General features: G+C 37.5%; 1 protein-coding gene across 7 annotated transcripts in view; it reads left to right on the top strand.

Moving 5' to 3' along the window:
• The first annotated feature begins 7,994 nt into the window (after positions 1-7,994).
• Positions 7,995-26,517, top strand: part of CDIN1 (CDAN1 interacting nuclease 1) — a 137,489-nt gene continuing 118,966 nt past the window's right edge. For 6 of the 7 annotated variants that reach the window (XR_005105573.1, XM_037396198.1, XM_037396202.1 and 3 more), the window contains exon 1: positions 7,995-8,330. Coding sequence is in view for 6 of the 7 variants with exons in the window: in XM_037396198.1 (XP_037252095.1) it covers positions 8,230-8,330 (101 nt within the window). In the remaining variant the exon portion in view is untranslated. Of the gene's footprint in view, positions 8,331-16,027; positions 16,099-26,517 lie in introns of those variants that run through there. The other variant, XM_037396200.1, reaches the window with a different exon arrangement.

Below are 26,517 nucleotides of genomic sequence, written 5' to 3'. Positions count from 1 at the left end.
TGGCTACTACTTTTATATTTCACTTATTTAGTGGCTCAAATAATCCATCTGTATCATCATGTCTCTTGATTATTGAACTGAAAGACACCAGATCTGAACAAATAGCCACATGATTCCAGAGAGAATGTCATCATATCAACCATTAATATTTTCTTTAATCAAAGAGAGAGGGAGGTGGGGGGAGCCTAAACAATAATTTCATACACTTACATGTTTTCCAGGCTGTTGGATTAGACAGGGTTTTTTTCCCCCAAATTGGTATGGCTTGGGTTAGATTTAAAATCAGTTCCCAGAGGAGGCTGATAAATGGATTAAAGTGGAACATAAATTCCCTATGTCACCTAGTCCCTTAAACCTTGATGTCAGTTACATGCCTAATCATTCCATTATTATAAACGTCAAATATGTTTTACATGTGTTAAAAAGAGTGAATGGGTATCAGAAGAAATGGAAGACTCAGGAAATTGTAATGCTATTATGAATTTCCATGCAAAAATATTGAAAATATTAGTGTTCTCCCATTAGTCATTCAGATTCTTATTTTATTGTAATTTTCACACTGAATCCCTTCCTGTAAGAGAGAAACCAGTATATCCATTGCACTACATATACTTCGCTTTCCCTTGATGGCACTACTTCTATGAGCTAGCATAAAACACTGGTGCGTATAAAGGTGGAATACAAACTTGCAGTGTGCATTTTTTTCGGTAGTTGATTTGAGCAATTGTACGCAGGAATCTTGCTTAGAAAATATGAGAATTTTTATTCTACTCAGCAAAATTAAATGTCTCAGCTGAAGTAGTTTGCACTGGATTTTAAGAAAGATGTTGCAAAGTATAGAGAGCAAAAAAATGACTTATGAGAAAGGAATGAAAGAACTGGATTGCATACACTACCAAACAAAACCAGGGGAAGCAGATCAGCATTACAATAATTCTGAAACAAGTAAATAAGCCAGTGATTTATCATTCTCCCCTTTCTTCAAAGTATACAGAGGAAAGTAAGTGATTTCATTTGCAATCTGCAGGCTTGGAATTAAACGTTAGGAACAAGCTTTCCATATCCAAGTGAAGTAAAATACTGGAACATGTTAGCAATGGAGACTATGAAAACCTCATTATGGAAGTCTACAATAACAAATTAGAAATATTTCAGTATGAGGCAGTGCAGTTATATTTGATACTATCAAATATCTGATCTGGTTGACTACACGATCTCTTGAGGTTAGCTGCATTCTACATTTCTATGATTCTGTGGTAACAGTTATTCAAAGAATATTACAGTTCTTTAATGGTGAAAATATTTTATATGTAATGAGAGGTGAGAATCCTTGGGCAATAAAGCATTAAGCATTTTAGAAGAGAAACAGTGAAAGAAACCTCAGCTGTTCAACATAACTCCCTAAGTATAAGGTGACAAGAGAAATTTCACTACTAGGGAAAAAAAACATTAGCCTTAACCTACTTCTATGTCCTTCCCCAAAGCTTATCTGATCTGAAATAACCCCAAGTTACCAAAAATTGTTATATGCTTAAGAGTTCCAGACTACACATAATAAGGTTCTAATTTTCAGGTTGGCTAATCATACCAAGCTCCCATTGAAGCCAAACAGCATTGGTGAGTCACTGCAAGCTATATAAGCAAACCTTTGCTGTGTTATTGAGTGAGTGGGAGTAAAAGGTGCTGGACAGAAAAAAGACTCAAACTACCACAACAGCACACAACTCTGAAGGTTCAAGTTTCTGTTGCCAGTTGTTAGGCACCGGAAAAATCAACAGGTCAGAGAGTTAACATTAATCTGTTATCTCTTTCACAATCCATGCTTAGGAAGAATTTGTCACCCTTTCAGAGATCTTGTTAGAAAGCAATAAAGCACAATACTGGAGCTAGTTCTAGAAGTATTTATTTACCTTTCCATTTGAAATACTTCTGGCTGCAAGAGAAGAGAAACAAACTATGTACCTATTAAGATACTATGTTTCCAACAAGTTACTAAAACCAGGCCATTCAGTAAGGCCTTGCTGTCTCAAAATAATGATTGGGAAATAAAATGCAAAGTTCCAAATGTTTCTAATTAGCAAAAATAAAAAATAAATACTGTAAACAATACAATCTATCACAAAGGTACTCTTTATTTCACTAGAATGGTTGTATTTTACATGGGTTGTTTGTTTTCATATATTTACACATTGCAACATTATTGTTACAATGTCAAAAGCTGAGAAACTTGGAAATTATACCACCCCTTTTGCTGTACAACCTTGATTCAGTCCCTCCGTTTATCTGCATTACAAACCAGTTCTTAATTTCTATTTTTTCCCTCCTTTGCCTTACTTGCATAGAAAATAATGCACTTCTGCAGTACTGTTTTCAACCTTTAAATTCAAAATTTGACCTCACTTATTCTTTACTGCATGCGTTGTCACACGTACTAAGAATAGTCTTACTAATTTCAATATATGTTCTCTAATGAAGTTCACTACCACAGTAGCTTAATGCATAAGCACTAGCATGAAGATATATATTAGCAAATGTATTTCCAAAACATCTTCTTCTCTGTCATGTACATATTTGTATATTTTTGCATGTGTGTACATTTTTTTTCTTTTTTCATACATATGTATGTGTACGAAAGAGATTAATATTGAACAATTTAGGCCAAAACTTTTCACTGATTTGGACTCTCCAGGGTAATACACCTAGGACCTGATTTTTCAGAGTACCACGCTCAGTACTGTGTATGTTCAGGGTACAACTTCCATTAAATTCAGTTCCATTGACAGTACTTAGCATTTAGTGCAATGATGCTCTCAAATGCAAATTCTTAGCAGAACATATGCAGGATAATCATATTGCTTAATGGTGGGCACCTAATTTAGATGTCTAATTTGTGAGGTTAATCCCCCAAGGCTCTGCTACCGTCAACAGAAAGAGGTAGCCCTGCTGTCTCTGACTATGCATCCCTACTTCCTCCCATGTGCTGGCACTAACATTTATAAGGCTGTTCAGTGAGTTGGAGTCACAAGTTGATTTAGCTGAAAAATATTTTTAGGGGTGTAAGGGGGGTTGCATGTTAAGTTTCCAGCAGGATCAGCTGATCTATCTGACCATGTATGCACACAATCAGCAGTAGCAGTAATACAAGTGCACAGGTATTACTCTGAAACTGGCCAGAGCAGATTGAGATGATCTCTTTAGCCAGCAGCTTATGGCACCTGTGTAATTAAATTAAACAGTTGGCACAGAATAACATGCATGTTGTGTTAAAAAAAGCCACATGGAAAGAAAATTCCATCAAATTATTTCTAAGCTTACATAAAAAGTCCAATAAAAGACGCAAGGAGAGAATCCATATTTCCTGGGCAGCAGTTAAATTATCTTTACACTTACATTTTCTTTCTATAGTTCCTGCTTCATTCACCCAGTATGTATTCCAAATTCTGCAACAAATGAGGCAGAGGTCCTATGGAAAACAATCTAATTCATCACACAACCACAGTGTTTTCTCTGTACAGTGAATGAATCTGAAATCCCTTGGGGAAAAAAGCAGTATGCAGTAGTTAATGATATTTTAATACATATAGACGAAGAGGGCAAATTAACTTTAAATAATTTAATTGGAAACCAGAAAGGTATTTTCATATAGGCTTTTGTATCTGACTACTAAGAGCTTAAAAGGCAAATCCAAACTCCAGAAATTTCATCATGTGGAACTAGAGTCAAGTGGCAGGGTAAGAACACTTTAGAGCATGTTACCACCACAGTTATAGAAATTGATTTTTAAATAACTCATCATTTTCAAAAATCTTTTATGGCTTGTTACAGAAAATACATAAACATGCAGCTTAGAACCATAAAAGTGGCCCAAGTCCATTAAAATTGATAGACTTTCAATTGACCATAGATCAGGGCCCATGCATATAAAGCAGTGTTTTCAAAACACTATGAATGCAGACTTTTTTTTTTTTTTTTAATTAATTCAACAAGCAAAGAAGTATTTTAAAGAAAGATATATTGGGTATACAAATAGTACAGAAAAGTAGATTAATCTGTCTCAATGACTTCTGTGATTATGAGGAACAGATCTGAAAACACAGAAGGAAAACAATGCCTGCCTGCCTTTTTTCATTGGTATTCTGCAATGTATAATCATTGTATTGCTGTCATGTTCTTCACAGCATCGTGGTATCAAGCAATTCCATGAATACTTTCAGGGAAAAAAACCAGAAACTTGCAGTGACCTATCATTTTGTGAATTGGCAAAACAGTTAATGTTTAACAGTGATATATATAGACCAACTGATCCTTTTTTTATTTGTTTATTTAATACATACTGAAGATATCATAGTTTGTTTCACAATACACTTTCAGAAAGTACATTAAAACCTATGGATATAAATTAGATCATAAATTGAGGGTTCTCCTTGTTTATGAGGTAACAACTGTATCCTGTGGAGGTGTTTATTAGACCTGTTACAGATACAGTTGCTACCAAATTAAGTAGAAGCATGCTCAAGATTTTCTTACAATACAAAAATGTCAAGTAAGAAGAGCTGAACTTCAAAACCCAAAAAAATGACAGGAAATATATCAAAAGACTGAAAAATACTTGCAGAAACATGTGCACCACACTGAATGAAGTGAGAATATTACAAGCATGAGAAAATTGTAACAAGCACTCCAATCAGCTGCAAACTAGATTCTAGTCTTACTGTAGTTCCCAACACTAGAATCTATGATCGATATATTGGAAAATATGTATGACTGCTAGCAGTCTTGGCATTAATATTGTTACAGAAATCAACATGGACCAGAAATTGTGTCTATGAAGAAATGGGGTGATAAAGTAAAAAGATAGCTGTAAGGTCATAAAAATCAAATCAAAATTTGCACTTTGTGCATGAATTGATTCCTCACAATATCTTACTATAATTACATATTCTCAAAACACAGTGGTTTTAAGCTTTGTGAATAATAATGAATGGTATTTTAACTCTGAACTTGGCTGTAAATCACACTACGTAATCATCTTCTTGAGGTAATGGGAGACACCCACCAATACCACAGTTAAACTATCAACTAACACAAAACAAAAAATAGACCAAGGGTCGATTACCTACTGTCCTACACTAACTGTGGCCAAGACTACCTGCAAGGAATGATAGTCATTACTGGAAGTCCTCTGCCAGGTGTTCTACTCTGTCTCCCTGTCTGTGTTCTCCCCCTATAGCTTACACATCCTCTTCCTTCCCCCCCCCCACCCCCACCCCCACCCCCAATTTGTCATTTCCAGTCTGTTTTTCCCACAGTTTCTTTCTCTTTAGTCCTGTGTCCTTCTTGGAAGGGAACTGTTTATATAATAGATGGACTGGAACCCAACCCCAAGGCAAAAATCCAAAAATCAAGAGCAGCTGCCACAGGCAGATACTAAGGAAACAATGTAAGAACAAAGCAAGCACATAGTTACTTCCTGAGAACGTTTTCCCAGCATCCATTTGCAGCTCTGAGACTCCCTGAGCCAAAGGTAAATTTTTTTTCATGCATTTTTTTTTTATGTATTTCATCCAGTGGCTTACTGAATTTATGCAAACTTCCACCATCTACAGCATCTTATAATACAGATGTCCACAGCTTAATTATACATGGTCTGGTGTTTGTTTTATACAGTAAAACTGCAATGGCAATTTGATTGCTGGGAAAAAAGTATTTCATTAACTCTTTTTGCTACAAACATTTTTTTCTCACTGCATTTTTGAATGTTTCATTGGAATAGCTATGTATTAACTAATTTAGGCAAAGAGTGGCTTATACTTTGCATACAGAACTGATGTTTTGCATTTCACCGTGCAAAATGCTTCTTTGAGACAAAAATTGGCAGTTCACATCTTTGACGGCTGTTACCTCCTCATGACAGCATACTAGCTCCTCTTGGCTTCAGTGCACAATCATACTAGGTTATTTACTCTTCTTTAAAATAATTTTGAAATCTACAAAACCTTGTTCCAATAAGAAAGTCTACAAAACATATCCAATATATACATGATACATAAGATGCATAAATATAAAGTTTGATTGATAGACTGGTAACTTCATACTGGAGTTCTTCAAACCTATTTCACTTCTGTGCATTGTAGAATAAAATGACATTTGATTTATAAAAAAAAAATCAAAAACACTCTAACTGAACAAGTGAAATGAACAGAGATACAAGTTATAGATAGTAAAATGATGGGTTTTAAAACCACTTTCAGTGGAAATTATCCCACAACAAAGACAGCAAGATGTCATTTGTTTGTTTCTTAAAGTATTATTGTTTGTTTCTAAAGGAGCAGCGGTAAGGGTAGTGAAGGACCATTTAGTTATATATTTTTTAAAGTCTGTTTCAAAAGAAAAAAAGTCTTAATTCTCATCTTTGGAAAGAGAGGGGGAAATCACCCTTTCTATGGCCCAAGAAAATTATACCTTTATGGGCCTTTAAAGTGGATATCAGATTGAAAGGAACACCTCCTTCCCTCCCAAACACACACCTCCTTCCCTCCCAAACACACATATTTCCTACTATTAGGGATACTACTTGATATAGCTAAATAAAGTACCTTTACATTAAATAATACTCTCCTTTAAAAAAATGCTCTTTTTTTTATTTTCACCTATTATTTTTTCATCTCGGAGTAAGGAATTGAATCTGTAATTTGGATTAACTTCACTGTATTTTCTTGTACTGTGGGGCAACTAACAAGTTTCAAACATTTATATTTAGGCCATAGTACCAGAAAGAGCTGTTCCAGGAAGGCTCCTGATTCCAGACAAATCTCACTAAAATTCATGCAGGATCAAGTAATAGAGGGTGCACTGGGCATTGCCACACACTGTCTCACAAATATTCCTAAATGACTGACCCTGCTATACCCAGACTATTCATTTTTCCTTGAAGTTCCAGATCCTGTACTCTTGAAACAACCTTTGTAAAGTTTCTGCCTAAGATGCAGAAAAACACTTAAAATGGGATCCTAAAGCTTTCACGTGAGAAAGCAAGTGAAGAGAACCTAAAATCTATAAAACCAAAAAATTAAGTTCTTAAGCTTGAGAGCAAATTTCATGGATTAAGTGCCTGAAACCTCTGGGTTAGGACTCCAGAAGCCTGAATTTACCTCATCAATGCAATTAAACTGAAATTAAAGGGAATACTTACATTTCTCAGGCAAAAGCATGGCTAATTGTCTTCATAACCTCTAGTTTTATATGTTGTTTATCAAAGGGTATACCTATATTCAAAGTTTATTCAATAAAAGTTACTAAAAAAGCCCAGTACAGAAACTAAATCACATTTAGTAATATCGCTTACTTAATTTTAGACCTATCAAACTTTGAAGTAAATCCAAGCACAAACTTGAATGTTTTTGTTCTAAAGCTTGGGGGAGTCATTCCTGCATGTGTGAGGCTGTAGGCCAGTAACCCTTCGGCCCTGTCAGGATCCGCAGCCCCAGCCCCACTACTTCAGCGTTTATCTTTCCTTTACACCAGCAGAAACAGCCTCTTCAAAATGACTTTTGGAAAGGGAGTTGAAAATTATACATTAATGCCGTAATACAGCAGGGCTTGCGCAGCCCATCCCCGGGCAGGCGCTACGGCACACGACAGCGCGCGGCCACACACCGCTCTCCTCAGCCCGCGGGCACCCGAGGCCGGCGGCGGCGGCGCCCTGAGGGAGCCCCGGCGGGAGCTCGCGCCCCGCCAGCCCCTTCCGCCCTCGCAGACGTTAAAGCAAGAAGCGGCTTGCAGGGCGTTGGGGTGGGTATGTTCTCAGCCGCGGGGTGCCCAGTGTCCCTTTCCGCTCGCAGGCGCGGCAGGCCGCCTCTGCGCGACACCCCAGCCCGGCGATACCCCTCGGGCAGCGCCATTCCCGCGCGGCGCCGTCCTCCCGCCTGCGCGGCTGCGCAGAGCGGAGCGGCGCGGGATGGCGGCTCGCACCGCCCCACTCGCACCGCCCCGGCCGGGCCGCGGGGCGGAGCCGCGGGAAAGCGGCCGCTGCAGCCGCCCGTGACTGCCGCGGCACCAGTAGCGCAGGGCGTTTGGCGGTTGCCGCGACCCCCCCATCACTGGCCTTCTGCCTCTCGCCGCCCGGTGTGGCCGCCGTGCCGGGGGCCGGAGCGGCGCGGCCCGCCCCGCTCCCTTCGCCTCTCCCGCCGCCGCGCAGGCCCGGCGCTGTGAGGTTGGGCGGTGCGAGGCATGAAGCTGACCAAAGCCCAGTACGATGAAATAGCCCAGTTCCTGGGGCATGTGCAGCCCACCCGGCAGAGCCTGAGGCAGCTGAAGGAGAAGTTCCCTAGGTAAGTGCTTCCTGCCCTCCGGGGCCGCCGCCCGGCGCGGGGCGGGCGGGTCGGGCCCCGGCCGGCGGCCTGCGAGCTCGCTGCGGGCGGGCCACAGGCCGCAGGGGGCGGCTCAGCCAGCTCCAGCCGGTGCCCCCAGTTCCAGGCCCCACACGGTACAAAAATCACTTGGACATGCACACGGTCATCGACGGCGACGCTGAAGCTGCTGCTCGGAACGGGGCACTTCTCACTCTGTAACCGGGGAAGTTGGCACAAAATACAGAACGCGCCTGCCCCCTCCTCTACATGCCCAAGTAAAAGCTCTCAGGTCCCTTCATGCGGCTCTTAAACACCAAATAGATCTTATAATGTGAACAAAGCCTTAAGGCTCTGGCCGTTCCTCTGTGGCTGAGGCCAAGGGTGGAACCGGGCCTGCGATACTGCTCAGGGATAAGAGGCTTTCTGGACCCATAACGCTTTACATGGTGCTGCTCTCCAGCTGAAGGCCAGAAAAGGGATCATCACGTACAAGAACATTCATCTGCTTCCTTGCCTGAGCTGTGTTCGGGATAGTCAAAGGCGTTTGCAAATGACCCCAGGCTAATGTGGGAAGGTGCACATTACAGGATGTGTTCCATGCACTGTTCTTCATTGCCAAAATATGCTTAATACCAACAACAAGAGTTTTAAAGGACATTTTGCAAGGTTTTTCTCTTTTTCAGGTTTGGGGGAAGGATTAGTAGTGCTGAATTGGACAGGAAACCAAACTGGGTTCCGTGGAGAAAGGAGTGGTGCTGTCTCTAACATCACCAGAAATACAGAAAACTGTAGGTTTTTTAAGTGCTGTGCTTACTTTGGTGAGAAATAAGTAAAACAGAAAATCATTTACGTGCTTCCTGAGCAAGCCTTGCTAGTCTTACCACAAGTGTGGCTGAGGAAAGAAGCTGCGTGTAACTTTCAGTAAGTGGATGAAGAGCCAACTTAGGCTTTTGAACAGTCCAGTGCCATCTTTTCCTTTTCAGGAACATGTGTAATGTAGTTACAAATCAAGCTGAGGGAGTAGCCGTGTTACAGAGAAAAAAGTGATGGTAAAGCAACGTGGTTGGTGCAGCGAGTACAGCATTGCGCGGTTGGGAACCCAGCTAACCTTGCACAGTGCTGCAACTTGGGAAACCACTTACTGGCAACATATGTCTAAGGAGCTTAGACTTGGCTTTATCACTTCGGTGCTAATGAAATTATAAGAGAGTGTTTGTATATATGCATGCATGCACGCACATATATGTGCATGTTCTCTTTTCCCAGTCTGCTTATAAAGCTGTCTTGAAAGAAGGTTAGAGTTTGGGTTGTTTTGTGAGGTCAGTCACTGTGTGTAGGTACCTGCTTCCAAGACAGATCCATAGACACATGGGAAAAGAAGTTGGTTAGAAAAAGACCAGGCCTTTCTGCTGATAGGTTTTACTTCCCAGTCCTCTCCTTTGTTGCTGCAAAAGAGCTGTTGACTCTTCAGTTTTAGAACTTGATGACTTCTGAAAAACTAGGCACTAATAACAATGCAGAGTTTTAAACCAGGAAAAAAACATTTTTTTCTAAAGCTCACATGTGGCAAACACTGAAAAGCAGAGATTAGCTATAGTAGTCGCTTCTGTGATTTGCTGGCTTAACATACTGTTATCTGTTACCCGCATTATGAGATGAGAACGTCCTCTTATGAATTCACAATTACACAATTTAGTCTGTATAGCTATGCTTTGTGGTGACCTGTGAATCTAACAGGGTAGTTCTTTCCTATTCTTGAACTGCTTCAACAGGTGAGATTACTACTTCAAAAGGGTGTTGCTGTGTGATTTATTAATGCCAAATAGCCAAAATTAGACTGCTTCTAATACTGATAAGTATCTTCATACAGGCATTGAGACTCCTGTATTTTTTTACAGTTCTGTGACATTACAGACAGCAAGGATTTAGTCTACCTTGCTTAAAATCCGGTTCTTTGTGGTAACAGAACATCAGGAATCGAATTGCTGTTCTTTTTCTTGTAGTGCTGCACTTTGTATTCCATGCCCAGCAATTACCAATGTATTTATTCATTTATTTTTTCTTAAGGCATTTGTTACATGCTTAGCATTTGTCTTCTAATGTGTCTGTGTTTAACAGCAGGATTTTTTGATGACCTGAGGATTATCAAAATGTAATTCTGAGCACTAAGCACAATAAATCTGCCAGTATTGGATCACTGATACGTAGTTCCTTTGAGCTTCTTAACATACACACCACTGGACTGGTAATTCTCTGTATTCTGTGTTGTGCTCTTCTAAAGTGTACCACCTTTCTGTGTTGTTTCTTGCCTGAATTTATCTACTTGCTAATAGTGTTTTTCTTTGTAACTTCTGTATCTTATACTTCTGCTTTCTCTTTAGCCATGGGCTCATGTTCTTCTGTGACACTGTTCTTCTCAGTGAGACCTAATGTCTAAATTGGATTACCCATTGTAGGGCTAGTTCTAGGAAATGTAGGGTATTGCAGGAAATGCCCTAAGGAAGTTATGATCTCTTTGTTTTCAGTGCTCGTTTCTCTCTTAAGTAGTACATAGAGCTGCCTACAAGTAGAGTCTTCTGCATAAGAATCACCTTAATGTTACCTGTTTATGGTGACAAGATGTAGATTAGACCTTTCAACTTTTAACTGTGTTCAAAGACCATTTTAACTTGTTCAGAAAAGTCAAACTTCTAAGGGTTTGGTTCATACCCAAGCTGATATCCTAGTACTTCAGTTTAGTTGTTTCCCAGGAGGAAAAAAAAAAATAAAATCTCATTTCTTCTGTATATGGCAGAATACATAGTTTCTCTTCTAAACTTTTTCCTGGAAGTTCTTACCAATAGAACATGATTGACAACTGACAGGGCCCTTCTCAAATCTATACTTTGTACATATTTTCCTGCTGCTGGTTATGTCCAGTTCTCATTGAATATTACAGTTTTCTTGATGGAATCTTTCTCTGGTCTCTACCAAGTTTTCTAAGGATATAAAGTTTACTGACCCAATTTGTTTTGGTACTATCTTGGTTTTTCTTCCAAAAAGTTTTTCCTTATTTGGTTCTGTTCTTAGTCTTTTGGAGTTTCTGGAACTACATTGTGCTTGAATTGGGGATTCCAGGAACTTCCTGACAGTTGTTGGCTCAGCAGCCTTACATCTTTTAGAGATTCCAAAAACTGCTTTTCAAGTTCTTGTATTGAACTTTTGTGAAACGGAGTTCATTCCGTTTAGGAGTGTTGTATTCTTTCATAGCATAATTGTTGTAGTCTGTATTGTTTCTCTTCCTTACTTGAACAAACTTGGTGCTTCTAGCCCAACTTCCCTTTCAGTACCTTCACTTTTATTCATGTAAGAGAAACATTCATTTTTGAGCCTATTTGAGTGCAAACTGTGTTTCTAGAGAGTTTCAAAGTACTAGAATTTCAAAGTATTAGAATTTATAGCAGCTGCTCTGTACAGGTCTCCACTTTTCTTCCATGCATCTATTCAAAGTCGTACTGTCCTGTTTGTGTTCCTTCTGTGAAAGCTTCCTTCCTAGTGATTAGGAAGAGCTTTTCTTAGAGCAGAAAGGTAAGGGAAACTGGCTTAAATGAGGGAAAAACTTTTTTTTTTCCTCCTTCTTTCTTTTTTTTTCCCTAAATAAGCAAGAGAAAAACATGATGCACAGGTTCATATTGATATACTTGATATTTGAGTATGGATATTTGGTTTTTAACATATGTAACTTCACATTTGGTTATTGGACATGCAGTCTTTGTTCCCAGAACATATGAAGTGATGCATGTTCCTCTAGATTTATGACCTGGTTTTTTTCCTTACTTAATATCATTTCAGGTTTTACACACATTTTCAGTAATTATGTTGCTCATTCTCCAGATTACTGATAGCTTTATTAAATGACACCAGGCATGGAAAGCATCCTGACAAGATTCTTCATTTAAGAAAAGATGTATCTGCATGGTAATGTCTTACAATGTAAATTGGTCAATATAATCTCTTCATTATTTGCTCATTTTTATCACTTTCGCAGTGATGGTTCATACTGCAACAGAGGCCCTAAAGAAGTTTTCGTGTATGCCATCAAGGTTATTTTTTTTATCACTACTTAAGACTGGGTAAACATTTTTTTTTCCTCTTTTCCAGTGTCATTGTTGCCTCTTTTTGGTTTTTAGAGTTGGGGGTAGATAGGCCTCAGATTTTCGTGTTCCAGCCAGTCTTATTTACAAGGAAATATATTGCTTTTTTGTGAGTAATTTCATTCTGCCTTTGTGCTCTTGCTTAGATTATCAAGCCGTACTTGTAAGCCTAAGACAGTTGCAGTGGGAAATGGGAAGGTAGGACTACTCCTCTCTTTCATCTTCCTCTGGAGCCTGGAGATTGAGTCAAGGTAGAAGGAGAAATCTCTGTCCTCTGCTCTAGGGCTCCTTGGAGCTGCTGTTACCTGAGAAGAAGGACTGGCTTAGTCAGCCTGGCTCAGGAAGAAGCTCAAGAGCAGAGGGCACCTAGCTGTCTACATGGCTTTCAGAACTCAAGCAGAGATACATTAGACAGGGAAATCTTACCTATGAGCAGGCAGCATCAAGGCGTGTGACACCTCAGTTGCACTCTTTTCGGCCTGGATAGGCTCTTGTCATAGCAAAACTGACATAATTCTTGTAACTTCTGCTCTTCCTGTTCTTCTGAATAGTTTGTTAATTATTTTGGAAAGCAGAGGAACTAGGCTGTTTTTCTTTACTCTGCAAACACAGATCTAGCAAATCTCACGTAGAAAGTTGCCTTTGTGCCTATGAATACTAGAAACTTACTTCTTTTTACAAAAAAAGCATAAAGGCACATTTTAAGCTCCTCCTTCTTTTCTATATTCTCACTACTTAACAATAGAATAAATTAATGTTCTGCCTGTATAAACCACGTCATTGATTTCAGTAGACCAGCTCATGAGAGAAATGAAGATGGGCATTAATAGAGATGCAGAGACTTTGAGGGAGACGTTAAATGACCATTGGTATATTTCCAGACTGTCTATTTTGAAGTGGCAAATACTTTGGATTAGTATTGCTGTGTTTAAATATTCTGGAGCATATAGCTGGAGCAGCTATGAAAACAGTAGAATTCTTAAAGTTTTCTATTTCTCTTACTTTATCTTAAACTTCAGAGTAAACACAATTTTATACTACTGTTTGATTTTGTCCATTATCTTTAGTAAAAGCCTAATATAATTGAAAATTAAGTGCTTGAATCTGCACACACAGGTAAACAGATTGATAATAAGAGATGAGAAAGAGGTCTTGGCTCATTATTTGAAAACAAAAATAACAATATACAAGTTTTCATAAATTACCTACAGTAAAACATATCATATTGAAAATAATCTTAAAATGAAATAATTACTTTGTGTAGTAAATTTTTATGTGAGCTCTGAAGTGATATTGTGTCATTTAGAAAGCTGTTCTTGCTATTTGAACCCTTGGTAGGAAATTTACAGTATTACAGCTTTGATAGGCTAAACCAGAGGGTGGTACAGGTTTTCTCTTTTCAATTAAATGCCAGTGAACAAGCCTTAAAGAACTTGTAAGTGGTTGGAGTTGGTATGTCTTGTTAAAAAACTATTTGCTTATCCTATGACCCTAAGTAGGAAGGATACTTATCCTCCCCTGTAATACAAAGTATTGCATGATAGAAATTAACTAAATCAGTATATATTTCAGAACTTTATCTCTCCATTATTTATTAGATTAACTGTAAGATACTTATTTAAAGGTTAGCTATTGATAACAGTGGAAGCTTTCAGAGTAGAAAGGGAAATATACTTTTTTCTCAGTTTTGGGGCTCTCCAATACCAACAGACAGAAAATTCTTAGAAATGTAGACAGAAAATTCTTATATTGGCACATATAAATTCTAGGTCTTCAGGAGATGGGTACCTTCCAGATTTGTTTGGAAAGAGACAGAAAGTGGTTTTTTTGTTTTCGTGTTATCTATTAACTAAAAAGTAGATGACATGTATAAGCGTGTGTCAACATGAAAGTTAATTTTGAGGGAAGTCCATTGTAGTTTTCTGTTACAGTTTTTGTAAGTGTAATTGTCCTCCTCTCCCTTACAAGCATTCCCACATATGTTGTCCATCCTGCAAAATGCAGGGTTATTTTAAAGGTTGGTCTTGAAATTTTGCTTGAAATACAGTACCGAAATTAAGGTTGTATTTTCTGAATTCTTGAGTACTGATAAGTCTCTTCCTTCTCTCTTAACCATTTTCCCTTCTAATATGGGAAGTGCTACCATATGGGAGTACACTTCATTTTATATAAAAAAATAATCACACAGAACAGGACTTATTACACTCGTGAAATTCATTTTGGCTGAGTAAAAGGAAAGCCTTTTTGGCCTTGAGGAATTTATACAAACCACTTAGAAGCCAATCCTATATCCTTTGAAGATTTGATGGTGAAATACAATGATTGGAGGGGCCTCTTAAAGCAGATGTGGAAATTAGTTTCCTATAATTTAAAAATGCATTCTGTGTCTGTTACAGCTGTGTGTTGGGTACTTTTGTTTAATACAGAAGAAAAGAGAGAGAAAGAGAGGAAAAAAAGAAAAATACAGAGAGAAAAGCAAAAAGAAAAAAGGACAGAAAAAAAGACAAAAAGATAAATATAGACAAGAGGGAAAAGAGAAAATGCAAGCGGGAAAAAGGGACAAAAAGAAAAAAGGGGAGAAAAAAGAAAAGGAAAATAAAAACAGGAAAAGGGAGAGAAAGAGAAAGAAAAGGAGGAGAAAGAAAAAGAGGAAGAAAAGCCTTTTATGTGGCAACGCTGGGGGAGTTCTCTTGGTCACAGTGTATATTACTGTGTTGCTTCACGAAGTTTAATTTAGTTGTACTTTTTGCCACTTCACAAATTCCATGGTTGTGATAATCACAAGCAGGATAAGCATATGAGTCTTGGTACTGTTTTTTGTAAGTATTTCATTCTAAAGCAAGTTTGGTGTCATCAGACAGACCAACAGATGTCTGTAGATTTAAGGGCCAGATTACGGTGGTTGTTAAGGAAGGATGAAGTGGAAGTTTTAACACTGGCCATATGTGCATTTTAATTGACTTGTGGATTTTAGGATACCGCTATATTCATGTTGTTTGTACTTAAGGACAATGATGATAAAAATGGTAATCTTGATTGTATTTCAGAAGCGGTTCCGTACTGTATCACTCTGAAGCCTGCAAACAAGTCTAGGCTAGAGTTTTATGAGCAGAGGGGATTTGCTATATCAGAAGGGAAAATATTTTATTCATGTGTTGTTTTTTGGACAATCATATTCTGGGCTATATTACAATGGCACAATAAATTGCTGAATACACTGTCTGCTGAATATGACCTCACCATGAAAAATTTGATGCATTAGAGTAGGAAAGGTTGGAATATATCAACCTTAGCTGACAAGGAACTTTGAATTTTGACCTAACACAGATGACCTTTGTGTGCAATAAAAGTGAGTTTAATCTCCAGGTCAAGGTTGAGGTGAACGGTAGGGCAATGTGGATTGGTTTGTGCTGGCTATGGCTGGATCACACCTAGCAAGCAAAGAAATCCAAGGTCTTTGCGTTTCAGAGTAACCAAATGCTTATTTACTTAAAGTTTACTCATATCTGTTACACCACCTTCAAAAACTGTGCTGTACTGTAGACAGCTAACTCTTCAGCAGCTTGAAGCTCAATGTTTCAGAATACATTCTGCTCCTATAGATCATTGAATAGGTAAGCTAAATAAAATTTCTCCTCTAGCATGTAGAAGAAAGACTGTCAAGTATATTGCTTTGCTATGAAAAGGGCAAAATCTAGCAGCTTTATTTCTTTGACAGCTAACCTGTCTTTGGAACATCGGAAGTTTATTCCTAAGTGGCTTATGCTTTTAGGAGGAACACAATTAAGAGAGCTCTGATATGTTTCACTAGGCAAATACAAAGAAAATGGGTCCTTTTGAGCACTCAACTTGCTGTAAAAGGTATTTGATCAAAGAAGCTAAGTTACAAAATGTTTTGGAGGTTGTCTAGGTTACATAATAAAGACGTATAGATGAATTTAAATAAAAGATTGTTGTGTTTTATAGTAGTCACAAACAAAATCTCTCTTTTTAACTGGCTGGTGTTCCAGGAGTGCTATTTTACTAACATACTAACGGTACATGCCCTGAATACTTTACACAGATAAGAGTGGTAGCGATGGTGCTGTGGGAAGGAGGGAGTTCTCTTTAAATCAGCCAGGAAAAAAAAGTTTGAGACTGATGGAAAGAACCTCTACTCCTTTAATAGAGCCTGCAAAATATATTCTCCAGGACTGATCAGCTCTGAAGGCTCTAGAGGTTTGATGATTGGAATGGCAGGAAATCACGCTTTCAGGACATAACGAATTGACTAGGCCATCCATCATTTGTTAGCATGCGCTGAAACACTGGGTTTGTGTGCAGAGGTCTGTGATTTAGTAAATACTTGGGAGATGAATAGAGCTTACACACAAGGGAAGATATTGCTGTCCTTCAGCAGCCTTAGACACAGATCCCTGCTGAGAAGGCCGTCTGACAGCAGCTCATCAGTAACTGGCCTGTCACAGTCAGTGATGCCCACCAGCCATCCCCAGTATATTAAATGCATTTTTAATGTCTGCTTCAGTAGATTTAATGAAGAAAATTTAGTTTCCGTACTCTGATCACTGCTTCCTCAAGTGTTTTAAAGCATGGAGTAAAGCACTTCCAAGAAAGGAACTGTTCTGATACCTGAAGGAGTTGATTGAAAATGAAAGTGAAACAGAATGCAAACAGGAGTGTTATTATCAAAACAGTTTCCTTAAAGCAAAACAAAAATGTTTAGAAAAAGCAGTGATCTTCTTAGAAACAATCGACCCTCCTGCAGAGGGAATTTGTGCAGGAGGCTGTATGGCAGCAGAGATGCAGTGCTGGAAAAGGTGTATGCACAGTGGTTCTGTTTAGTGTGGCTGGGCTTGCCAAAAGGCATAATTGCATTTCCTAGCTTTCAGATGTCAGTACTTCTATCAGATCATCATTCTGTCCGGCTTTCAGAGTCCTGAGAGGAGAGCGGTTATGAACGGAAGGAATTGAATAGATCATGGTTTTAATAACTAACAGAGATTTTGTTTTGAGTTTGGAGTTTTTGCAACGGATGCAGCTGGTGAAAATCATTAGTAGCATTCCATGGTAGTATTTAAAGTGATGTAGGAAAAAAATTATAAGATACAATGGAAAATACAACTTCTGTTATTTTTATAACTTCGCAGGCTTATTGAGAGTTATTCATTACTGACATTCTGCTTATAAGGATTGTACAGAATTATTTTTTTGACTTTGTAGCAAATGATAAGACCTTTTGCTGTCCATATATATAGATAAACTTTATAGTTGTAATTTCCTGGGAACTTTCAGGGAAAACTTTTGTTTACATACAGGCAAATATGCCAATTTTCATTTTCTAATGAGGTCCAGTGCTTATGATACTTACTCCAAGACAGCAAGACAAACAACTCGATTTTGTTGCAAACATCTATTTGAAACACTCACTTCTTGAGCTTTTTTCCCCTCAGGAATCCATTCTGTGTTCACAGAAGAGAAAGCGAGTGCCAAATGAGACCTATAAATTTGATTCTTGTATGTGTCAAAACAGTAATGTATTAAATGCATATTATTATAAAAATTTAAGATGTATCCTAAACACTTACATTTTTATAACACATGACAATATTAAATAATACATTTTCTTGTTAGCATCTGTTTGCTGTCATTGTTGGCAGGACCTATGATTTATTACTTAAATTAATGACTACAACCATTTTGGTCCTGATACATGCCCTATAGCTTATCACATCACTTAATAAGATAACATATATGCTTCTATGAAAGTAATTTTTTAATTGTTTATCCCTTTAAGTTACTGGTGAAAATACCATACCTATTTGTACTGTGAAAGTCTCAGAAGTTTGTATTATACTTCAAACTGAGTGAAATAATAGTAAGGATTAATTTCTGTAAGAATATGGAATACGGTAACTGATCCTACTAAAACTGTCTTCTAAGACAAGCCTGATAGAGTATTGTAACAAAAAAACCCACAACAGCATTGGAAGAGGAGAGGAAAAATACTGCTCTTGTTTTCTTCAGATCTGGTGATGGTTCAAAGCCTTGTTCATTTGTTTGTTTGACTAATAGATACCATACAAGTTTCAAACTCCCATTGGTGTGCTAAGATTTCACACTCTCATTAGTTTTCAACTTGTGTTTCATGAAATCCTTGTTGTCCACAGACTTCAAATGAAGAATTCAAAATAAATGAACTTCTTGTCAGTGGGCTTAAATTTGCCAAACAGGAATCTGCACCTGTTCTGGGAAAAGATGTTTTGAACCCCTTAGGTTGAAAACTCCTGTTTTGTCAGCAACTAAAGCATTTTTACCTATTTTATTGTTTCTTTTCATACGAGTTTTTTTATAATTCTAATGTCCATAATGTTTCAAACATGATAGTGATATGAATGGGTTGTTATCCCTTCCAGTGCACACTCCAGGATATCCAGTAACCTGATTGATGATGATAGTCTCATTGCTTTATGCTGGAGAATTCTTGAACTTCAAGTCCCCTGCTTTATATCCTTCTCATCAGAGTAGGGTATTTAGGCAAGTGTTGCTGGCCATCCAAATTGGTAAAATGCTTCAGGTCAGGATGTGGTGCTGAAGAGGACTGTATTGTTTGGGTGAATGTTCTCTATTTGCATATCTGTATCTAGGTCTGGAAGGTCTTGGAAGCATTTGATAGCATTGATTCCCAGATACCTCCAGACGCTTCGACACTGAATAAAAATGTCCTAAGATAGCACATATTCTTCTTCCACAGAAAGCAGAATGTTGTCAAATATTTCTGTAAGACCTTTTTAATAACAAAGGTAGTCGCTTATGTAATGCAGCCTGCCTGAAACTGTCTCAGAGACAACATAAAAACTATGACCAAAATGGAGGAAATACTCACTTCTGTGGCTGAATTAATACAAAGGGTCTTTTAGAGTTCCTCATTGTTAATTGAGGACCCAGACAGCAACAAGGACACCATGTATCTTTACTTCCATTGGTGATTGGCTAGGACATGGCAGAACTTCTTATCAGTCCACTTTTGATTCTGGTAACATGCAGTTCTTTATTGCATTTCTTCTGTGGAATGCAGGTGTGCATTATAAGGCTACAGCTACTGCAAGTTATGGTAACTAATATCGGGAGAGTTGGGTGTAGGTTCCTACACATGAAACGGCTATTGAAAATTAGTAATTTATAGCATTAATATAAAATGCATGTTATCAGTGCAGCTGTCCTTCAGTTTTCAACACAGCTGAGCAATGTGTCTTCCTGGACAAGTGCATTATCTTGGATACATAAAATATAAAAGATAAATAACTCATAAGTTAGTTTTTTGATTCTTCCAGAGCTTAAAAAGGAAGATGTACTTTGACTAGTTGGCAGGTACTTCAGCAGGCCAAGCAAATTCTGTTCCAAATACAGTGTTTAGTGACCTCATTCCAATGAGTTATTTGACACAGGAATATGTTTTCCATTATCCTATTATTAGAAACAGGGGAGTTTAATTATTAACCAAAAAGAGAAGTTGGACTATGGTTTTCTTATCTCATTTGTATTGTTTTCCTTTGACATCAGTGGTCAGAGAGAAAAAAAGGAAAATGGTCCTTTATAGATTAAATGCATGGTTTCAGCCTAGTATGTGTCTAGCCATATCTATCTGTTTGGTATGTCCTCTAAGTGTGGAGCATTTTTTTCCAAACAAATCCCATTGGTTGCCCAACAACTGTTACCCACAAGCTTGCTGCTTACTCTTTTTGTTTTAACTTACTATTTAGACAGAGACCTCACCAGTGACAAGCAATCATTCTCACACATTATTATTTCTGTGTTTTCGAGGTTTCTGAGTAGTGAATTTTGTCCATTTATCTGGGCATAGATGCTTGCCATTCTAACATTTTAAATGTCAGTAATTGAAAAGTAATATTCATATGTTTCAGCTACTGGGTAGAAATTAATACATTTCTATGTAGAGGTTTGGAGTGGTCAAAATGTATCACACGTTAATTGTTCACTTTCTTTTGTAGTTCCTAGCTCTTTAGTCTCTGTCAAGGAGATGTCTCTCTCTGTCTCTATGGAACTTTGCATTAGTGGATCAGGATGTTTGCTGAAATAGCCGGTTAAAATTATTAAAATATGCACTGGAAAGCAACATGCTTAGTTTAATGTGCTTCTGAATATTAAATGCAAGTAAAATGGTATATAGACATGGAGCCATTTGTTATATTTTAGTATATGAAGCAATAGCTGTGTAAACCTTAACCACGTAATTTTGCAAGTTCCACTTTATCATGTAGCTGTAAAAGGTAATCAAAATAAATCACGGAAGATGAAGAAATATTTTCTAGGGCTTTCTGTATGCTTTCAGAAGTGGTGCTTGATCCATGAAATTTTAGTAAGCATATTAAATAATACAATATGATGTGCAACGTGTCAGGTCTGATAAATTATTTTGTATAGGACATTTATACAACATATGGTGAGCTGCTATGTGAACAGCTTAATGACTAAATTATGTTAATCTTTCTTGCCATATTTACTTTTCATTTAAAAAAAGGCGTTTTCAAATTTTTATTTTACGTTTTTGATCATGGATAGATATAAGAAAGGTGTAGGTCATCTCCGAGAAGCCGTGACAGTGATCCAAGGTTCCTCAGCTGTGCAGTGTACATAACACAGATGTTGGGAGAGTCATCTGTCAGCTATGCCTCTCCTATGGAGTTAAAGTTCTAGGGGGAAAAGAATTCGACACAGTGCTGTCACTGTTACATTTTCACAATAGAAGAGCATGCAAATATTCAACCTCCTGCTTAGCAGTAGTGCCCTGTCTAATGTCTGTGCTGGTTAGAATAAAAAACTAGTGGGTGCATCTAGGGCTCATAGATCTGACAAAGGTCATGCTATGCTGGGCATTTGAATTGGAAATTGTCTGGACTTAGATTTTATAAAGCTCCCACTGTTGTCGGGGAAAATTTCAGCAGGGTTTTGTCCCTAGAGAGGCCTCTTAGGCCCTTTTCTGTCCTATGAATGAATTTAGATGTGAGGGTTTCTCCTGCCTTAAAACTGTTAAGTTCATTTTGCATACATCCCCAGAGAGAAAAACTGGCAGATGCTTTTGTCTTGGAAGTGTTTAAAAGAAAACTGCAGAACAGGAACAAGGGAGAGAAGGGGCCCTGTGTGGAGTCCCAGAACATTTTGGAAATGGCCAATATGCAGTTTTCATCAGTACTAAGGCGGGGCGCAATATGGTGCCTGTAGCTCACTAGGGAATATGAATGTTGATTAAGCATACTCGCAGGCTTTGAAATCCTGAAAGCAGTGTCAGAATAATGGATGTTGAGCAAATGTCAAGCATTTGTTAATTTCTCTGTTATTTGGAGTTTATCTACCATGATCAATCAAATAAACTAGTGCTTCTCTGTTGTGGCATGTGTCATTGATATGGTGATTAGGTGGCTAGAGAGGCCTTCTGCTTTTTTTTTTTTTTTTTTTTTTAATCCAGGTAACAGATTACATACGAACAGCCATAACTTTTAAGTTAAAGATTTGTTTGCGATTGGTTTAGTGGAAAGTGGTGCATTAACAAAATACTTTGGGGTACTAAGCAAAAAAAGTATCTGCATATCTGCTGCACTAAAAATTACATTGGTGCAATTTTTTCCAGTTTTTGCCTTAAAGTTTTACTCTTATGGGGAAGGAAGAATAACTTCTAAATGAAAGTTGACAGAAGAAACTTTTACTTCCTCTTAAAAGCAGAAGTTTGAAAACAAAGGCTATTCACCCCAAATTAGTATCATTTTATGGCTTAGTAACCTTCTTCCCTTTAAATATTTTGGTTTCCATAAACTAGGTCTCCACATCCCTATTTTTGACGGGGAAACATGTTCAGATGTCTTTCAGTTAGAAGTAAAGAGGATGACTCCTTGACTTTTATAAGAACATACGCTCTTTTATAAGAACTTATCATATGTATATTAAATATGTTACAGACTTACATGCAGAAATGTAAACAGTCCAGTTCAGAATATTTTTCTCCTTCATCTTCTTTATTTCCACTGTTTCCTGATGTCCTAGTTCTGCCAATCTGCCACTCATAGAAGTTAGGTAACATACAAAGACCTGATATTTAAATGTGTAAAACAAATTGAAAATAATCTGAAGGAAAAAAAGGCTCTGTGGCCTTTGCTGCTTTACTGTAATAGATGAAGATTTTAAAATGGCAGAGGATAGAGTTGGGATGTTTTGTGTGAAGCCTTTTTGAAAGCTGCCTGAAGGATGTTAGTCAGATTTCGCTGAATTCCAGTGTAGTTACCCCCTTCTCATGGATTTTTTTTGATTGGTTTGGGTTTTTGGGGGGCATTGTTTTGTTTTGACAAAGTCTAGTCCTTATTTGGTTAATGTAAAGACAACAATGTATAATTTTTATTATATTTTTGACAACTCCCAGAAAGTTAAGGAGTGTCAGTGAGTCATGCCATATCACTTGATGCATGTTGAGGTCATCTTTATTTTAACATAGAACAAATGTTTGATGTTGAACTAGTTTTCCTTCTTCCTTGGCTTCCACATTTACTTTCCAAGGCCTCCAGGCCCATTCTGCCAAGGCTGGTCAAATTTTGTGCTGAATGAAGGTGATGCTATATGGTTAACCTATTGACTGTTTACATCAGAGATGGTTCTGTTCAGTTGGTGCATGGAATGAGAGTTCTCCTCGAAACCCAACCTTTTCTGCAGCACTGCAGGAAGCAAAGTGTATGGTTATTTTATGGATTTTCAGAGCACTGCAAAAAACACCAAAAAATAAATCCTCTGGAAAGAGGAGTAAGGGAAAGGAAAATCCTGTTGGTAGGAGTAGAAAAGAAGGTTAGAGACATTTGAGGATAGAAAAATGTAACATTGTGATCACTTCTTGTCAGATGTTCCCTTCATATTGCCTGCCAGTTGTAGGTAGACAGCTTTTTAAAAAAGTATGCTGGAAAACTACTAGTAAAAAGAAGCAGCTGGGTTTCCTCCTTAGTGTGTTCCTGACATGTTTCCAATGTGAAGTAAGTAGTGGAACTTAAAGTAGTTTATTCCCTCTATGGCACAGTAAGCCATACCCCTGGGGTTGAAAGTAGACTGCAAATACCTACATATATGGAACTGTAACTTATAGATACAAGGCAAAGCTCTCCACTGTCGGCTAGGTAGATAGACAAGAATTATTCTCTTTTTCTTGTCTTTTTTTTTGTCTTTTTCTAATTAGAAGTAGCTTTAAAATTACAAACATTTAAATGATAAACACTGTTTAGGGCTTAAGACTGAAAATCTCAATGGGACTAGCTATAAATGGATTTATTTCTTGCCTTAAATCTATATTGTTCCCAAAATTGAGATTTACTTAAAACTACTTTTCTGTACCATCCATGTTTGATAGAGCTAAAATTCTTTAAATTATATCATGTATGGGAAACTTTAATGAGATCCTGACTTCTTTAAGGAATTAACAATTTTGATTAGATTACTGGAATCTTTTTTGACTTAAGGTGTTCACTTTTTACCCTGGAGATAGCTATGCAACAGTGTGTGTGCTTGACATGTGATGCATGCAAATGCTAAATACAGTAGCAGCATGAGGCAAGTGTCATTAACAGTAATTTATGTAATGAAAGCCACCTGGCTGTCTTCTTAATTAATTGCTTGTAAATAATAAATTTAAATATAGTTTATAGTTTTCTAAATTTGATTATATATTTTTAGGAGCAAATTGTTTAAGGGCATTCGGGGATTTATTTAGTTTCAAATTGGCACAGATATGCTTTTTACATACAAGCTAATTTTTGATGTAAAATGAACAGTCTAATTAGCTTCAAATTGCCTTTCACTCATAAAAATAGTTTTCTAAAATTAAATGTAAACATCTAGTTTATACAGAACAATATAAGTTTAAAGAAAAGAAAGTATAATGTAGAATGATTTTCCCCTTTCTCCACAATCAGGAAATTTAAGACTGGAGTCTGAAAAACTTCTCTTGACAAGGTATTCTATAATCCAGTTGTTTTCCGTGAGAGGGAGGAGGGGAAGTAGCGTGATAGAGTTACCCAAAGAAAATGAGGAAGATAAACACATAATTAATGTAGCAAATATTTCTTTCTGGTATTAGGCTACTAAGTGAATGGGTCTTTTGATGTATGGACTTTGGTCCTACTAAGAGGGCAGATAGAAAAGGTGAGGGGTAAACCCCTGGTTTAAATTATAGCTTCTTTGCCTTAACTGCTTGTTGAGGTCCACTGCTTTTGCAGCTAGGAGCATCTTTCTTTGCACAACCATCATCAGATAACAACTTTTGTGTATTTTGTCTAAAACACACTGTATTAGTGTGCTGTAATACAGTACAGCATTTAGATTGTGGTACTAAGAGAAAGAGTTCAAACAACATGTTTTCTGTATAATCTTAGCTGAAGTAATTTGAAATAAAATGTGGATGATGTGCAGTTAAGTGCAAACAAGGTATTTGCAGAGGTTTCACTTTTTTTCTCCTCAGTCTCTGGTATGCTCCTCTATGCCTGTGCTTTGGGGTGTGTTCACTGATTCTTTCCTGGTTAAGAAACTTTTCTTCTTGCTAAGTAACTTGGACTAGTTGAGGACAAGGACATAGCAAATCATCTGCTTATGGTAGTCTCAAGCTTTGCTTTTTTAATTTAATTTTCTAAGAAATTTTCTTTGTAGAGTTAAAAGGAGAATTTAGAGAATACCAGGAGATGGAGATGTGAAGGACAAATACTAAGATTATCAAGGTGTATGTGGGAGGCAGACTTTATTTGACTCCTATCAGTTTCTTTTGTCAATGGACTCCCTGATTAGATGATCAAAGGGTACCAGTGAAATTCTGGTATGTGTAAGGTGAAAAGATTCCATAGTCATTGAAGCCTAATGTCAGAATATTTGAGAGTTTTAATTTAATGTTTTAGTGCTGACATTGTATTTTTTAAGCCTCGTTGTGAATATATTTTGGTTCTGTATTGAACTGGGAAATAATTTTCAGCTTGAAAATTGAACCTTACAAAGTAGTTTTATGTTTTCATGGAAGAGACTACTTGAAACATCAGTTGAAGAGTATTTACTTACAGGCGTCTCTGTGTGGGCTTGGTATTTAAGTAGGTTTCAAACATACATGCAACAAGCACTGTGCTGTTTGACTCTGGAAAGAAAAAATATCAGAACAATATCTCAGGCAAATTACTATCTATTTTCTGTACTTCCTTACTAAGATAATAAGACCAAAAAGTAGTTTCTTTTCATTTAGAAATGCCACTCTTCTATTCCTGTGTTTTCAGAGTTCCGTTTTTAACCTTAATATCTGCCAATTCACTGTTAAAGAATATTGTTGTTCTCATAAGCACGTATATATGTGAAAGGAAAAACAGCATCTTTATTTTGACTTCTCTTTCCATTTTGGGGGCTTGATCAGGAATACTTCATAATCATTTGAATATGGCACATTTTGAGTTACAGTTGTATTATTGCTGTTGAAAGTTAGATTTTTGTGATGTGGGTGAAAGGTTTAATTTATCTCTGTGAAGCGCTAGCATTGTTTTGGGATCATTGCCGGTATTGGTAATTTGTATTTACCTCTGCATTTTATTTTTTTCACGTCTGATACAGATTGTTCATAGTCGGCAGTTGTTTTCAAATATATTGGCTGTTACAACAGACACCAAAAAATGAGGTGTCTACAGAAAGAATTGGTACCCTGTTCTTAAAGGAACTTCTAAGTCTTTCTAAATGAAAAATCATTCAAACAGTATCTAATACTGGCAATTTTCCTCTGTCTGCTGCTAGAACTTATTGGCCAACTAGGTCAGACATTATTAAAGTTCAAGTGGCCCAGTGGGAAAAGTAATGGCCTTATGCTACTATGAATTTTAAATGCTGCCATTTCTATGTATTGCACCATCATCTGTTCTCGCACATCACTAAATTGTATAGAAGTTGTGGGACCAACCAGTGTCAAGGTCATAGAAGTGATGACTCTTCTCAAGTAGCCTTCTTGGAGCTTTGTCATACAGTTA

This window comes from Falco rusticolus, chromosome 7 (genome assembly GCF_015220075.1).
Source record: "Falco rusticolus isolate bFalRus1 chromosome 7, bFalRus1.pri, whole genome shotgun sequence".
Classification (NCBI taxonomy): domain Eukaryota; kingdom Metazoa; phylum Chordata; class Aves; order Falconiformes; family Falconidae; genus Falco; species Falco rusticolus.
The sequence above is the reverse complement of the archived record's forward strand: the minus strand, read 5'-3'. Positions and strand labels throughout refer to the sequence as shown.